Source organism: Gekko japonicus, unplaced genomic scaffold (genome assembly GCF_001447785.1).
Source record: "Gekko japonicus isolate JY-2015 unplaced genomic scaffold, Gekko_japonicus_V1.1 scaffold1488, whole genome shotgun sequence".
In the NCBI taxonomy this organism is placed as follows: domain Eukaryota; kingdom Metazoa; phylum Chordata; class Lepidosauria; order Squamata; family Gekkonidae; genus Gekko; species Gekko japonicus.
The window spans coordinates 105,844-122,905 of NW_015167094.1; the positions used below are offsets into that span (position 1 = coordinate 105,844).

General features: G+C 48.4%; 1 protein-coding gene across 1 annotated transcript in view; it reads left to right on the forward strand.

Annotated features, from left to right (window-relative positions):
• The window catches only part of SIDT1 (SID1 transmembrane family member 1), a 105,515-nt gene that overhangs the window by 49,578 nt on the left and 38,875 nt on the right, over window positions 1-17,062 (forward strand). The window contains exons 4-7 of the mRNA XM_015412898.1: window positions 3,300-3,345; window positions 8,267-8,368; window positions 13,754-13,837; window positions 16,281-16,386. Coding sequence (XP_015268384.1) covers window positions 3,300-3,345; window positions 8,267-8,368; window positions 13,754-13,837; window positions 16,281-16,386 — 338 coding nt within the window. The remainder of the gene's footprint in view (window positions 1-3,299; window positions 3,346-8,266; window positions 8,369-13,753; window positions 13,838-16,280; window positions 16,387-17,062) is intronic.

The window sequence follows — 17,062 nt, forward strand, 5'->3', positions numbered from 1 at the left end:
AGGAGGGGGCGTGGGGGGTTAGACACATCTCATCTGCACGGAAAAGACATATTGGCAGCTTGCTGACACTTTCCCAATGACTGTTGTCTTCGCATAATATGACCAATGTATGATAGCTCAAGGGAAAGTCCAGCCTTGATTTCATCTAGAACCCACGTTTGTCCTTTTTTGGTGGCCCTTCAGACTTTGTTTTCCAGTGGCTCAGCCATAGTAAATGCATAGCTTTAGGAAGGAGGAGGAAGGTGAGGGGAGAGAGGGGCAGTTAGTGTTGCCGGGTCCCCTCATCACTCCAGTGGGGGGGGGCTTTGGGGGGGGTTCCAGGGTGGGCAGGGACTCCCCAAAGCAAAGGCCACTCGTCTCCCTCCCCACCTGCAGAGATTTAAAGGGCTTCAGCTGATCGGTGGGGACAATTAAAGAGTCTTTTCGTGGGAGGAGATGCAGCTGGTGACAGCCCCTCCCCCTCCCTGCTGAAAGATTTAAATGGCCCTCCAGCTGATTGGCGGGCCACACGTGCTCCCTGCCGATCAGCTGAAGCCCTTTAAATCTCTGCAGGAGGGGAGGGAGAGGGGTGGCTGCTCTTGGGGGCGTGGCTTCCCCCACCAGCCAGCTGGCCAGTGGCAAATTGGAGCTCCCAGGAGGGGGTGGGGGGTGGAACCCCACCCAGACCTGGAGGCTGGAAACCCTAGGCTGGCAATCCTTCTCTCCCTTGCCATTTCCTTATTGGCAAAGGTCCCTGAGATGCTGCCCAGCCCCACCGTTGGGGGGGGGGGGAAAGGGCGGGGGGCCCCAGGACTATAAAAGCAGCTTGGAGTTGGTATTTTCTAGAGAGAAAACAAGAACTGGGGGGCGGGGGGGTAGGGGGAGGTTACAGTTTCCATCCACCCCATCCCTCCAGGGCAGATCCAAGGCAAGAACAGTCTAAAATAAAATGTGTCATTGAGCCCTTTGTGCGTCTTCTAGTGTCGACGGCATATGGTCTCTGTGTGTGTGTGCATGTCCCCCTTTGTGTTCCCGTATCCTGGATTCCTGTCCGTTTTGGCCGGACAAGGGGCTGACTGGGACAGATGGGAGCACTCTGGGACGCCAGTTATAAATAGGAATGTGTGAAACCGGCTCCTTCACTTTCACATCGTTCTCTGCTCCTCTGCTCTCCACCCCCCACCCCCACCCCGGTCTCAGATATTCTGAGATGCCTCCGGATTAAGGTGCAGTCTTGCACTTTCCGTCCCGTCTGCATCTGGATGCGCATTCCCATCCTTAAACTCCCAGGTAGCCACGATGAGAGTTTGCCCATCCAGCCACAGAGGTTAACTGTTTCTCTTGCCAGGGCATGAATCAAACAGCATTGGGGAGGAGGTGAGTTCAGGATAATTGTCCCTGTCAGCGGAAGTACAATGTCCTCCTTGAAAATCAAGCCCTACCGGATTACTACGGCGTCACGTCATTTAGGGAGCGGGTTTTGGTTTCCTACCGGAACAGCTGTGATGAGACGGCTGTTAAAGAAGCCATTGTTATCGATGGACAATTGCCCTCTTGCCTGGTCTGACGAAGCTGGTGCATGGTGGGATTGTAGCCTAACTCCTGGGAAGGTTGGCTTACATATAATTTAGAAGCTTTATAAATGCAAGAGCCGATGAAGGTGCTTTCTGTTGATTCAGCCCACTGAGCCCAATATAGCCTCCTCTGATTGTCACATTCCGTGGCCCTCGGGCAGACATCTTTCCTGTCCCTTGCACCTGGGATACCGCAATGGGACTGAGCCTGGTAGTCCACCATTGAGCTGCGGCCCCTACCGGTATCCTCTCCCTATCTGATATCAACAACGTTACTTCTCTCTCTCTCTTTTTTTTAAACCCCCGGAGGGGTATTTTTATTTTTTCAATATGACTACAAACTACAAAGAAAAATATAGGAAGGGGAACTACAAGTATGGATAAAGGAAAGATACCCACACTAACTAAAAACCCGAGAGTGGGAGACCCCCTTTATGTTAAACTTAATATTAGTATTAAAAGAGTTAGTAAAACAATATACTTGTAGAGTTCTTGTTTTCCACATTGTTCTGTATTAGTAAATTAGTTATTATGAGAGAACTTTGTGAGCATCTTCTTTGTTTCAAAGGGCCATTTATCAGAGTCCTTCTGCCCTTACTTTGGCTTTCTGTCTCTAAAATCATATAGTTTTCATTGCTCCCGCACCCGCTTCTCCAGGCATCATTCAAATGGATCAGGTTCATACTTTCAAAGCCCATAACCAGCTTGCATAACTGAAGGCAGCGGCCTTCAGCCTTTCCAGGGCCACAAACCACCTTTAACACCTGGGCTGTCCCACTGAGCTGCAAGCACATTAGAGGAGGTCATGTGACAGCATAGTCCAGCACAGGAGAGTCCCTCATTTACAAACACCTGATTTTTGTCAGAAGTTCCAGATGCGATGTCCCCTGTCTCAGACCTCCAGACTTCATGGCAAGAGAGGCTAGATGGCTAGATAGGCACGCTGACCTTTCTTCCTGTCTTTACTCTTCTGCCGCTGTCCCCTTTGAAATGCAGATTGTGTTCTCAGGGACCATTTCCCCTTCCTTCTTCTCTCTCTCTCTCTCTGTTGAAGACAAGCTCTCTCCCTGCACGTACCAAGAGAGAGACATGCGGTCCCCTCTTGGCACCACGAGGCAGATGGCCTTCTTGCCATCTGCTTCCATCCTTTAGCTCGTAAGTTAGAACTCTATCCTGTCTCTGCTCTTTCCCGTCCGAAGTGTACTTCTCAAATAAAGAGAGAAATATTTCTCTGTTAAACTTGCAACGTGACTCTGTGTAGCTGTGTAAGATGGGTGACCTGGTAAAGTGATGCTGCTGTGTTCGTAGCTTTACTTAAGCACTCTGCTAACTCGTGGTGACTGGACTAACCACACCAGTTAACTTCAGTCATTTCCTCCTTGTGTGTGTGAGAGAGAGACCAATTCTGAGAAGTGCCACGAATGCAGAGCAAAATGCCAATGCAAAAAAAGGCCTTTGACAGAGGACGGTCCTTGTTCTGGGGCCAGGGCCTCTAATTCGTGCAGGAGATGCTGTTGCTGCGCTGCTTCCATTCCGTTGCCCTTTGACACCTGTCACATTTTTACCACTCCTGTGTTCCCTTGACACACTGGCTTCAGACAATTTGAAAGGATTCAGCTCGGCCTGGGTACCCGAAGATCACTGCTGAAATGTGGAAGTACCTTCAGAAAGCTGCTTTGTTCAGTGTGTTTCAGAGCTTAGGTCAAGGTAAGATGCCAATCCTTCTTTCATCTCCTCTCTTTTCAGGACAGACTCTGCTTTCCGATTCCAAGCCAGCCCTTCCGAGCCTCAGGTAAGGAGTCACGCTGCCTTGCAGTCAGTTCTGGAGACAGACGTGTCTGAAGAAGTGAGCCGTGACTCACGAGAGCTCCTCCCCTGCCACAAATTTTTGTTAGTCTTTAAGGTGCCACTGGACTCTTGCTCTATTCTACTGCTGCAGTAACTTCTGCAGACCTTTCCAGTGGCGAATGAATTTCAAGAAAGTCCAGGGAGGTAGACGAAGGGTTCCCCCGGCCATCTTGAACCCGTGGGTACCTTTGAAATGCCCTCTGCATAATCACTTGCTGGTATCCCACCACCCATGCTCCCTGCTGCGAGCACGAAGGAGTGCCACTGGGAAAAGGGCTGCCGGCTGCTGTGAGCAGGAGTGGTGGCAGGTTTGTAGGTGGGTGGAAGGGCATGAGCAGGGGGCCTGGTGGCGGGCAGAGGATGGAGAAGAAGAAGAAGAAGAAGAAGAAGAAGAAGAAGAAGAAGAAGAAGAAGAAGAAGAAGAAGAAGAAGAAGAAGAAGAAGAAGAAGAAGAAGAAGAGGAGGAGGAGGAGGAGAGGAGATTGGATTTATACCCCGCCCTTCACTACCCAAAGGTGTCTCAGAGCGGCTTACAAACTTCTTTCCCTTCTCCTCCCCACAACAGACACCCTGTGAGGTGGGTGAGGCTGAGAGAACTCTGACACAAACGGCTCTTTTTCAAGGACAGCTGTGCCAGAGCTTGTGACTGACCCAAGGTCACATCAGCAGGTGCATGTGGAGGAGTGGGGAATCAAACCCGGTTCTCCCAGATTAGAGTCCGCACACTTAACCACCACACCAAACTGGCTCTCCCATGGAACTCTCTGCCCACCCCCCCCCAAAAAAAACTCTGGAACCAGTCCTGGAAGAGATGGAGTTATCCAGAAGGAAGGAATGCTTAAGAATAGCATTTTGGGTAAACAAAGACACTGTAGCAGAGCATACGAAGGGAAGGATTCAGGTACTTACCTATCTACCCTTGTTTTTTAAAAAAAAAAAAATTGGGGGGGGGGAACCCATAGAAATATACAAAAGAGTCACCTGTATATTCAACCCCCCCCCCTACATGCATATAAAGGACTGGTTCCCATTGCAATGCTAATTGGTTATATAGCCTTACAGTCTTCGATTCCTATTTAAAAAACCAAATCTAAGCGGTTTCATCCAAATAACACATCAACAACTGTCGCTGTAGGTATAGTTTAATTTTTCCACCTTGGCATTATTAGTCAGGTTAAGGTGATGCCAGTATAACATAAAGGGTGACCAGGTTCTCACATAGGTTTCTGCCAGCCAGAATTTCTGCGACCGCGGATATTTTATGAGTAATTTTGTTTATTATCGTGAGAAAAGAAACCGGCCTTCTGTAACCACCGTTGCTTTTTTGGAATTGTTTGGTGCTGCCAGCATTGTGTGAAAATCCTTTGAGTGAGATATTTTATTAAAAATCACACAGTTGCAGGAAGGAGAGAAAAGCCAGTGTGGCGTAGTGGCTAAGTGTGTGGGCTCTAAGCCAGGAGAACCGGGTTTGATTCCCCCCCACTTGTGCCGCGGAAGCTCGCTGGGTCACTTTTGGCCAGTCACGCGTTCTCAGCCTGACCTACCTCGGAGGGTGGTTGTGAGGATGGAGTGGAGGAGAGGAGAAGGACGTAAGCTGCTTTGTGTCCCCATTGGGCAGAAAGGCAGGGTATAAAGTAAATAAATAAGTCTTTTTCACATTGTGAACAGATGCCATCTGGTTCTGTAGGAAGATGGTTTCACCTTTAAAATGCTTGGCCAATTGACGATTTTAAAAATTCATCAAGGTCCAGTTTGCGTCTCATCAGTGAGGGTGCTTTGCAGGTTGTGGGAGAATGGGGGGAGGAACTTTCTTAAAACGTGGTTCCTTCTGTGACTGGGAACGCACAAAAGAAGCCATTTTAAGGTATGATGGGGTCAGTCCAGCATCCGTCTTCAGTAAGAAGTTCCTTATCATGTGTTATGATTTGATTTCCTTTTGGAGCTTAGGATGAGTTTGGTATCAAGTTCTGTGGTTTGCTTCCTGTTGTTTGGAAACAAATACCTTGTGGGTTCTCATGTGAAACATCCTTTCTGGATGCGATTACGTAGGCGACCCTTCCTTCGTGCCTTCCCACAAATACCCCCGGTTGCAAACATGTTCATATAGGCGCCGTTCCCTCCCTTCCTTTGGCAGCAGTGTTCCCTCTAAGCTGAGTTAGTGTGAGCCAGCTCACAGTTTTTTAGCCTCCGGTCAAAGAAGACGGGGACGGCAAAGGATGGGATGGTTAGACAGTGTCATAGATGCAACGAACATGAAATTGAGCAAACTTCAGAGGACGGCGGAAAACAGGAGGGCCTGGCGAGATCTTGTCCATGGGGTCGCGAAGAGTCGGACTCGACTGTGCAACTGAACAACAACATGGAGCAGAGGTCCTTTAGTGGCTATTAGCCACAAGGTATAGATAGGAAAGATGCTGGGAAAGATTGAAGGTCAAAGAAGACGGGGAGGGCAAAGGATGAGATGGTTAGACAGTGTCATAGATGCAACAAACATGAAGTTGAGCCAACTTCAGAGGAAGGCGGAAGACAGGAGGGCCTGGCGGGAGATGGTCCATGGGGTCGCGAAGAGTCGGACTCGACTGTGCGACTGAACAACAACAACACACATTTCTGTCTTCGCTCGGGAAGGATGGCTCCGGAGCAAACTAATTTATGCAGTAGCCAAGTCGCTCGCTCACAACTTTAGTGCCAGTAGCTCACAAAGTGGGATTTTTTGCTCACAAGACTCCACAGCTTAGAGGGAGCATTGTTTGGCAGGGTCTATTTTGGCTGGCTTCATTCCTGGTAAACTTGTCCATGCAGCTGGGGACACCTTTATCCAAGACCACGGGGGCAGTAAGAAACCCTTGTTTGGGCTAATACTTTCCTTTTCCCGGATTGAATTGTCAAGCTGGTTTGGCCCTTTCTGGTGGAGAAGCAGCTCATAGACAGAAATAGGAAAGTATTTGTCGTTCTTCTCCCTGTCGGCTTGACAGAAAGGGGAAACAGGACACCTGGTGAGGTGTCAGCACCTCATCTGTTCTTTGGCCACACTAAGGTAATTGTTAAGGAACAGGTTTTCCTGGTTCTCAAAACGATGTTTGCTGGGATGTGGGCCAGACCGTCAATGGATGTTTTCATATTCCATTGAATGTAGACTTTGTTGTCCTGTGGACATGGGCACGTGAATGTGAACACAAATTATTTTGTTATTTATTCATCTATGCCCAGGGCTATTTTGAGCAGGAACGCACAGGCACGGAGTTCCAGCTGGCTCCCAAGTTGGCCACAGCAGGAACTCATTAGGATTGGCTACATTAGGGGTATGTGGCCTAACATGCAAAGGAGTCCCTGCTACAAAAAAAGCCCTGGTTTTGACAACAAACAAGGTAAACAGAATAAGAAGCAAAAGGTGGGTGTGGCTGGATGACCACACTTCTGGTAACATGGGAATGCAGCTAATATGCTAATGAGTGGTGCAATCAGGGGTGTGGCCTAATATGCTAATGTGTTTATGTGGCTGGGTGTGGCCTATTATGCTAATAAGTTGCTGCTGGACTTTTTCTACAAAAAAAGCCCTGTCTATGCCATTCATAGGGTGGGGGGACCCAAAGCAGCTTACGTCATTCTCCTCTCCTCCATATTATTTATTTATTTATTTATTTATTTATTTATTTATTTATTTATTAAACTTATATCACGCCCTCCCCCGTAGGGCTCAGGGCGGCTTACATAGCAAGAAATCTTGCAATAATAAAACATCAATAATTTAGTAGCATTTAAAACATGTTATAGGAGCTGCGGTGGCTCAAGTGGTTAAGACGCTGAACTGCAGGCTGTGGAAGGTCAGTAGTTCAGCAGTTCAAGACCCGGGTGCTGCAAGACGGGGTGAGCTCCTGTCTCTAGTTCCAGCTCCTGCCAACCTAGCAGTTCGAAAGCAAGAAATTGCAAGTAGATAAATAGGGACCACTTCGGTGGGAAGGTAACAGCGTTCCGTGCGCCTTGGTGTTTAGTCATGCCGGCCACATGACCACGGAAACGTCTTCGGACAGCGCTGGCTCTTCGGCTTTGTAACGGAGATGAGCACCGCAACCCTAGAGTCGGATTCGACTGGCTTTCGAGCAAGGGAACCTTTACCTTTACCTTAAAACATGTTATACAATTATCCTCACAATAGCCCTGCGAGGTGGGTCAGACGGAGGGCTTTTCTGCAGAAAAAGGCAGAACTACGGATGCCATCCTGAGTGACTCGGCAGAAGGGTGGGATAAAAGTAAAACAAGCGTATTAAAGTGTTGAACACACACTGAATCAGGCCGTTGGTCCATTAAGGTCAGTATTGTCTACTCAGCCTGGCAGCGGCTCCCCAGGGTCTCAGGTGGAGGTCTTTCACAACACCTACTGCCTGGTCCTTTTAACTAGAGATGCTGGGGATTGAACCTGGGATCTTCTGCATGCCAGGCAGATGCTCTACCACTGAGCCATGGCCCCTCCTTCATGCACTAGCATAACAGGTGGGGGTTGATAGTGGCAGACCTTTTCAAACATGGTACAAAGCTCAGTTCTTGGAAGTTGCTTTTGCTGTCTCTTTGAAGCCACAAGAGATGTAGCATTATGCATTGCGTTTCTAGCTTCTCTTTACCCAAAGGAGTTCCAGGTAGGGTACGGAGGGTTACCATGAGCTCTGTTCTCTGGGCACTGACCACATTGCTTCCCTTCCACTAGGCTGCTGCGGCCTGTGCCTTGGAGCCATGTTCTGGGCCACCGTCAGCTGAGAGAGCTCCTAGATAGGACCTGACTGAGACGTGAGGCTCATTCTGATTTCACGAGGATGAGTTTGCGGTGTGCCTCGTGAAGAACCCTAACACCCTCTCCTCTCTTTCCATAGTATTTTCTGTACAAGTTTCCTCCAGATGTGGATTCCGTCATAGTCAAAGTGGTTTCCGTGGCGGTCTACCCCTGCTCTGTTGTCTCCATCCAGGATATTGTGGTAAGTCTCGGGGGGGGGGGGGGGGGGGGGGGTGTACATGTGGTGTGCCTTTTGGTTTGGCATGACGCTTCTTTCACGATTATTTGAGGCACTGGAAATTTAGTCTTGTCTTATTCAATTGGAGCTGTGGTGGCTCAAATGGTTAAGACGCTGAACTGCAGGCTGTGGAAGGGTGGTAGTTCAGCAGTTCGAGACCCGAGTGCCGCATGACGGAGTGAGCTCTTGTCTCTAGTTCCAGCTCCTGCCAACCTAGCAGTTCGAAAGCAAGAAATTGCAAGTAGATAAATAGGTACCACTTCGGTGGGAAGGTAACAGTGTTCCGTGCGCCTTGGTGTTTAGTCATGCTGGCCACATGACCACGGAAATGTCTTCGGACAGCGCTGGCTCCTCGGCTTTGAAACGGAGATGAGCACCGCAACCCTAGAGTCGGATTTGACTGGCTTCGAGCAAGGGAACCTTTACCTTTTATTCAATAGGATTGGTTGAGTAGTTCCTCTCCCTGTCCCTTACGGAGGATGTTTCTTGGGCTGGGGGGGCGGGTTTAGCCCTTGTGAGCTGACCCGTCCTCTTCCTCGCTTATGAAGGTCAGTTGTTCACTTCTTTGCCAGCTCGATTGTGTTTTTCGGCCTTTCTTCCCCTGGGACCTACTTCTAACCCGAGCCTACAGCAAGCGTTCAACGACTTTTTAAAAATCGCATATATCTTTATTCTTTGTTATTATTTATTATACTGTCTACCCTGCCAGTTGAGTTCTGCCTCTCAAGCCCTGCGCTCTGTGCCCCGGCCTTCAGAGGGGAGGCAGGGGACAACTAGAGACGGGGCATTTTCAGTGGTGGCCCCCTTGCCTTCAGATCCCTTGAGGATTGCCTGGCACCTACTGTACTTTCTTTTAGGCACCAGGCCCAAACACTTCTTTTTACCCAGGCTTTTTGTTAGGGGTTGTGTCTTAATCAGCTTTTTAATGGTCTGCTTCTGTTTTATGGATAGTGCTTATGTGGCTTCTGTCCAGTGGCCTGTTTTTAATGGCTTTTTTATACAATGAACTTTTATTGATTATCAAAATAATGATAACAGGTTATGCAACATACAAGAATAGGTGTGCAAACATATTTGTGGGTAATGAGCGTTTGTAGAACAGATAGAAGTAATTCATAACTAATAGGAAACTGAATGAACTTATTACCTTGAATTTTAGGTTTCTAACATTCAAACATTCATACCTTAACTCTTTTACGTTAAGTAGTTTGTAGGACCCAGTATGGATCAGTAATAGATTATGCAGAGAACCAATGATTGTTTGATTTTTAATGGCTTTTAAAAATATTATGGCTTTTAATCATAAGCCACTTCAAGCAGGCTGTGAAGAGTCAGCATAGAAATGTTCTAGATCAGGGGTGTCAAACATGCGGCTCAGGGGCCGGATCAGGCCCCCAGAGGGCTTCCATCAGGCCCGCAGTGGAACTGGGCCATCTCCTGCTTCCAGTTCTGCTACTGCTGCTGCATCATAGCTTGCTTCGCCAGACTCTCTTAATCGCTCAGCCACTTCATGTTTTAACCTGGGTCCTGGACTCAGAACTCTGAGCATGAGGTTTCTGTGGTGAATGTCAATAAATCACAAGTAGGTTTGCAGCTTACAGAGCTAATGTTTTAAGCATGTTTTTATTTTAAGTAAAAAGATATCTTTGTGTCTGTGTCCTTTATAAAGCGTATATCTCCCCTACCTGGCATCACATTTTATGACACACATGGCCCGGCCCAAAAAGGTCTCATTTATGTCAGATCCAGCCCTCATAACAAATGAGTTCGACACCCCTGTTCTAGATAAATAAATAAATGTGTATCGTAATGAATGCATGCTGTTTCAGCCTTAGCGATGTGGAGTGGTACGGCATAGCCCAATCTTGTCAGATCTTGGAAGCTAAGCAGGGTCAGTGCTTGGCTGGGAGACCACTAAGGAGGGCTCTGCGGAGGAAGACAGTGGCCGGCCACCCCGGCTTAATCTCCTTGCCTTGAAAGCCCCTTGCTGAGTCTTCCATAAGTCTGTTGCAACGTGACAGCACATTTTGTTGTTGTTCAGTCGCACAGTCGAGTCCGACTCTTTGCGACCCCATGGACCAGATCACGCCAGGCCTTCCTGTCTTCCGCCGTCCTCTGAAGTTGGCTCAACTTCATGTTCGTTGCATCGATGACACTGTCTAACCATCTCATCCTTTGGCGTCCCCGTCTTCTTTGACCTTCAGTCTTTCCCAGCATCAGGGTCTTCTCCAGTGAGTGCTCCCTTCTCATTGGGTGGCCACAGTATTTGAGCTTCAGTTTCATTATCTGGCCTTCCAGGGAACAGTCAGGGTTGATTTCTTTGAGGATTGACTGATTTGATCTTCTTGCAGTCCAAGGGACTCTCAAGAGTCTTCTCCAGCACCATAGTTCAAAAGAATCTATTCTTCGGCGCTCGGCCTTCCTTATAGTCCAACTCTCGCAGCCATACATGATTACTGGGAATACCATTGCTTTGACCATGCGGACTTTTGTTGGCAGGGTGATGTCTCTACTTTTTATCATGCTGTTTAGGTTCACCATCGCTTTCCTACATACCTACATACCTACATACCTACATATTAACACATAATCTTAAATTTGCTTCTAACATTTGCTCACAGGGCTGAGGTAAGGATAAAATGTGGTTGTGTGAGCTACTCTGAGCTTCTTGGAAGAAGGGCGGGATAAGAAAAAAATGCACAAGGAAGCTAGCTAGGTCGGATCGTAACAAAGTCAACATCTTGAATTGGGCCTGAAAAGCCTGTTGAACCAGAAGCCAGCATAGCTATTCTGATGATGTCTAACAGCAGCTTACGTGCTAGCGGGAGGGGAGACATCCGGATCTCTCGCCACGGCAGACTCATTACTAGCAAAGTCGGTTTTCACTGCCACAGATCTGCGTCTTCTCCTTGTGGCCATTGACTTGAATTGACTCCAGGTATTTGCACAGATTTTTCCTGTGTCTGAAAGTTTCTCTGACAATAACTAAACGTTTTCCCTACCTTCTTCCAAATATCTCCAGTTGACGGTGCCTGTCCCCATTTATTTTCATGCTCTACCTATTGAGGTTATTATTATCCTATGACATTGTGTGTAATATAGCCAGGAGATCCTAAGATTGTCTGGCAGCCAGAAGTTATAGCTCTTTTAGTGTTATGCGCCACTAGGTGGCAAGCTAGACTTGTTTTCTTTTAAAGACAAGAGACATGTCAAAGGTGGTTTGCCATTGCCTGCGTCTGTGTCACGACCCTGGTATTCCTTGGAGGTCACCCTTCCAAATACTAGCCAAGGCCGACCCTGCTTAGCTTCTGAGATCTAGCAATTGAGGCGGGCTTAGTTGAGAGATGGTTACTGGCCCAAGGTTACCTAATGGCTGATGAGGAATTTGATCCTTGGCCTCCCTTATTCAAGTCTGTAGTCACCACTCTACCTCAGGACTTCCAGGATGAGAGGCTGGCTTCCATGTTTGTGTCCTTTACTTTCTGGAGCCAAGGTGCATCAGTGGCTATTAGCCACAAGGTATAGATAGGAACTCTCAGTCTGGGGCAAGTGATGCTCTGTCTTCTTGGTGCTTGGGGAGGGGGGAGCAACAGTGGGAGGGCTCCTAGTGTCCTGGCCCCACTGCTGGACCTCCTGATGCCACCTGGTATTTTTGGCCACTGTGTGACAGAGGGCTGGACTGGATGGGCCATTGGACTGATCCAACATTGGCTTCTCTTATGTTCTGGGCACAATACAACCACCGCTGCTTGTATGGGCTGACCCACAAGAAGAACTGTTACTTCACCGTAGCGGTGCTGTTGCTCAAACGATGTCCCTTTGTCCTACTTCTTGTAACTTTAATGTGCGCCTGACCCTTTTTGACACTGCCCCAACCTCAGTCTGAGAAGGACCGATTCTTCTTCTGCTCCTCGCAGCTGTGTATATTCTGAGGATCGGTTCTTCCCAGGGCCGGCTCACTCACTAGGCGAACTAGGCGATCGCCTAGAGCGGGACGGCCGTTAGGGGCACCAAACTGCACCCGGCCCCATACTCTGGGAGTTTCTTGATTATTTGTGTTTTTCATTCTTCCTAAAATGCATTTATTTTTGAAAATTGGTGGGTGCACGGGGGGGGGGGGAGGGGCAGAAGGGATCCTCGCCTAGGGTGCAAAATAAGCTGGAGCCGGCCCTGGTTCCTCCTGCGATGCAAAAGTAGGCTGCCTTCGCTTCCATGCGAATCCTGCCCTGTAAATAAAAGTGTGCCCCTGGATACACTCCTCTTTCCCCCCTAGCTGCCTCTCACCTCATCTTCCCATGCAGTCAGACATCCCACATTAATTGAGTGGAACAGTAGAAAGGCATGGAAGGCTTTCATTCTCCCATCTCTTGCTGGCAGAAAAGCAGAACTTTAAAAAAATTGTATTGAAGTGTTTAGCAAACCATAGGGAAAGGGTTAAGTGAAAGAGCTACAGATATAAATAAAACACGGAACAAGAAAACAACACCAAGAAGGGATCTAAAATTAAAAGCGCACTGCAGCTGCATCCCGAACCATCATTTGTAATGCAGACAATATTCTCCAGATTAAAACACCAGCCAGAGGAAAGGGAGAGTAAAGAAGGCATTACTCAAAGATAAAAAGAAGTATCATACAAGCAATGTTCCCTCTAAGCTGTGGAGTCTTGTGAGCAAAAATTCTGCTTTGTGAGTTACTGGCTTTAAAGTTGTGAGCCAGTGATTTGGCTACTGCATAAATCAGTTAGCTCTGGAGCCCTCCTTCCTGAGCCAAGGCAAAAGTGTGTGAGCTGGAGGCTAAAAAATTGTGAGCTAGCTCACACTAACTCAGCTTAGAGGGAACACTGCAGACAAGTAGTTAGCACACACACAAATCTGCCTTACACTGAATCAGACCTTTGGTCCATCAAGTTCAGTATTGCCTGTTCAGACTGGCAGTCGCTCTCCAAAGTCTCAGACTGCGGCCTTTCTCATCATCTGCTGCCTGGTTCTTTTAACGGTAGATGCCGGGAATTGACCCTGGAACTGAGCGACTCAGTTTTGGACGTTATTGCAAAAAAATGAGTTTGGGTTCTCAATCTAGCCAACCAGCAGGCAGGAACTGAACTTCCATAAGCAACTCTGGCTTTCTCCTTCATGCTAGAACAGTTCTGAGCCGTGGCCCAAGAGCGATCCGATGGTGAACATTATTGTACGGTGACCCATTACAGAAATGCTTTGGGCACAGTGACGGTGCCATCCTGTATACAGAAGTCAGTGAATTTGGACTGACGTTATTCTGCATTGGACTGAATGGCCAGTCTCTGAGCTCACGGAAGACAACCATCTAACCCAGATTCTCCGTCCCTTTCAGTGCCCAGTTTATGATTTGGACCACAACGTGGAATTTAACGGGGTCTACCAATCTATGACGAAACAGGCAGCCATCACTGTGCAGGTGAGTTTCTGATGGGCCGCTGGGACTGCTTTCCTTTTTGGTGTCATCTCCTGGCATTCAGTAACCTGCGTGCAGTTCTGACCTTATATGCTTCTTCTGACAATCTGGCCCAAGTGTGAATATCGAGGTGGTGGTAGAGTTGCAGATCAAGGCAATGTCTTGTCAGGATCAGGCCCTGTGGGGGGAGGAGGGGGAGAGAGATGGGACATGGGTACCCACCCCCTGGATTTAGACACAGGATGGCTGTTTTCCAGTTCAGAGTCCTTCCCATTGATTGATAGGATCCTTGAGTTATGCTCTATGGGCCAACACCTCCTGGTAGTCCCTGGCCCGAAGGATGTTTGTCTTGCCTCAACCAGGGATTTTTCCGCCCTGGCCTCTGCCTGGTGGAACATGCTCCCTGTCGAGATCAGGGCCCTGTGGGATCTTCTTCAATCCCACAGGGCCTGCAAGATGGAGCTGTCCTGCCAGGCTTTTGCCTGAGGCAGTGGGCGTCCGTGTAAGGCCTCCCTGAGGTTGTTGTCACCCACCGGCCAACCCAAACAATATGCCAGGGAACCTCTCACAGCCAGTGGACTTTGTTTGAGCTGTGACCCTGCTTTTAATGTCTATTACTGTGTTTTAAATTTTTAACTGTATTTATTACAGTTACCCGCCCTGAGCCCGCTTGCGGGATGGGCTGACTATAAGTACAAGTAACAAATAAATAAATAAATATGTCAAGTAGAACGTGTTACCGTCTTCCCAAGGCAGAGCCAGAGGACCTGGTTTCTGCCATTTGCACCAGGCATGTCTGTGGGGTTGTGAGGAGGGAGGGGAACATGGCACACCATCCCCCCACCCTGTTTCTTCTGCAATGAAGTCTCATCATTCAGCATATCGGGCTCAATGTCTTTTTTTTTTTTGCCGTGCAGTGCAGAGCATAGCTTCCTTCAGCCTCCTTTCCCCCATAACTGTCCTTGGCACCAATCCCACGGGCCTGAGGTCTGGCCTATTCATTCAAACCTCTGGGCCTTGAGAAAGGTTTCAGCCAACCTTCTGACTCATCAGTCTCTTGCCTTTCCTTCTTTGATGCCTTGGTGGCACTCACTGTCTTCTTTTCTGTAGCTCTGGTGCCCTCTCCTCCATCTCTCCACTACCACCTTTCCCTGTTGATGGCCCATCCTCTGACAGCCCCAGGCTCCACTCCATCCCTTTCTGATCTTACCCTAGCTCTGCCCCTCCCTCCTTTGACCCCATGTCTTTTTGCTCCCTGCCTTCCTCCTATCGGTGTATCTGATCTGAGGCTGTGCAGGTTCCTCTGTGTCTCCAGGTTCCTCCCCCATCTGACAGCCAGAGGCTAGTGCCTTCCTGCACAGTTTTGGCAACGAGTTTCTCAGTCTACAAAGGGCTTATTCAGGGGCAGGACCTCAGGGGAAGCCTGTGTCAGTGTACTGATGTAGCTTCCCCAGGAGGTACAGGCTGGGGTCCAGCAGGGCAGGTCACAGGTAAGGTTGCAGAGAGTAACCAAAGTCCAGTGCAATAGTCAGGGGTTCCAGAGAGCAGGTTTACCAAGGGTCAAGGAGTTCCAGGCAGCAAATCCAGTCCAAGGTCAGGGGTTCCAGAGAAGCCAGTTGTCGGGTGACAGTCCAGTCCAAGGTTTATTTATTTATTTATTTATTTATTTATTTATTAGATTTTTATCCCGCCCTCCCGCCAAAGCGGCACAGGGTGGCTTACAACAATTACAACAAGGTTCAGGTTTGCAGAGGTCCAGTAGCAGCTCAGGGCTAGCTCAGTGGCTCAGTAACAAATTACCAGCTCAGGGCTAGCAGGTGTCTCTTCATCAGAGAAATCTGAGCCATCACTCAGCACAGACTGACTTGCAACAGTCAGCCATGCTCCCCACTGGCCACCACCGCGAATCCCTTCCTGGCTGTTTCCTGGGTGGTCCCCTCCAGCTGCCTCCAGTCCAGAGGATTCCTCCTGCTTGCTGATCACAAGACCAGATCTTGAATTCCCCTGTCTTATGGAGCCTAAAGAGGGCTGAGTTCTGAGCATTTGTGCAGCAAGGGCAGGCCAAAGGTGGTAAGGCCAGGGTATAGGGTCACTCCAGGTGTTTTTTGCGGCTCCTAATCGAAGAACTCCATCTTGCAGGACCTGCGGAACTGTAAGAGGTCCCACAGGACCCTGATCTCTTCTGGAAGTTCATTCCGCCAGTACCTAATGTCCCCAAAGAAGTCAGTAGTAGAGCAGGGATGCTTTGCAGCCTGTGGCCAAGCCCCTGGGTTTCTAGGAACTTCAAATTTTACAGGCATTTGATTTGCAACACTTTGCAGAGTTATTCCAGGCTGACTCCATTGAAGTCAGTGGGCTTAAACATTGAGTAAGTCTGCGCAGGACTTCACAGAGTTATTTCTGAAGTCTCGGCCTTCAAAAGGAACCTTGTTTCTGTTTCGTGCAGAAAAAAGACTTTCTGGGAGAGCAGTTCTTTGTTGTCTTTGTCATAAAACCCGAGGATTATGCCTGTGGCGGTTCCGTGCCTGTCTCCATTCAAGGTAAGGTGGACTGTAAGAGTTGGGAACAGGAAACAAGTCATAAGATCTTGATGGAGTTTGTTTTCACAAAACCACAATGACAGTGTCCACAAGGAACTGTATTAAGAAAGGACTGTTAGGACCAAATTGATAGGAGGTCATAGAGAAGTCCTATAAATGGCCATTATTTGAATCGGGAAGCCAGGTCTACCGCTCATTGGCAATAATTGCCCTTTAAAGGGGCATTGAAAGGATTGATGTTCCATGGACCAGGTGGAGCTCACTTTCTCTTTCTGGGTACTTTCACATGTGCTGAATAATGTACTTTCAATGCACTTTACAACTGGATTTTACTGTGTAAAACAGCAGAATGCAAACAATCATTAAAGTGCACTGGAAATGAACGGAAAGTGCATTACTCAGTGTGCATGGAAGCGCCCTCTGTCTCCCTCCCCACCCCTGCTGCCTTGGGGGGGAGGAACAACAAACAAGCAAGGAGAAGATTTCCGAGGATATAATCAGCCAAAAATACAAAAGCAACCTTGAAGAATATAAACAGAATCTGTTTCTTACAAAAATATTTGTAGTGATACTATGGCCCCTGCCACGGGGGGAAAAAGCACGGGCAAAGTGCAACTTTTTAAAGCCACACCAAAAGAAACACGCGGCGGCCGGATCACATAGATCCCCTGAGCCACCGCGCACTCCC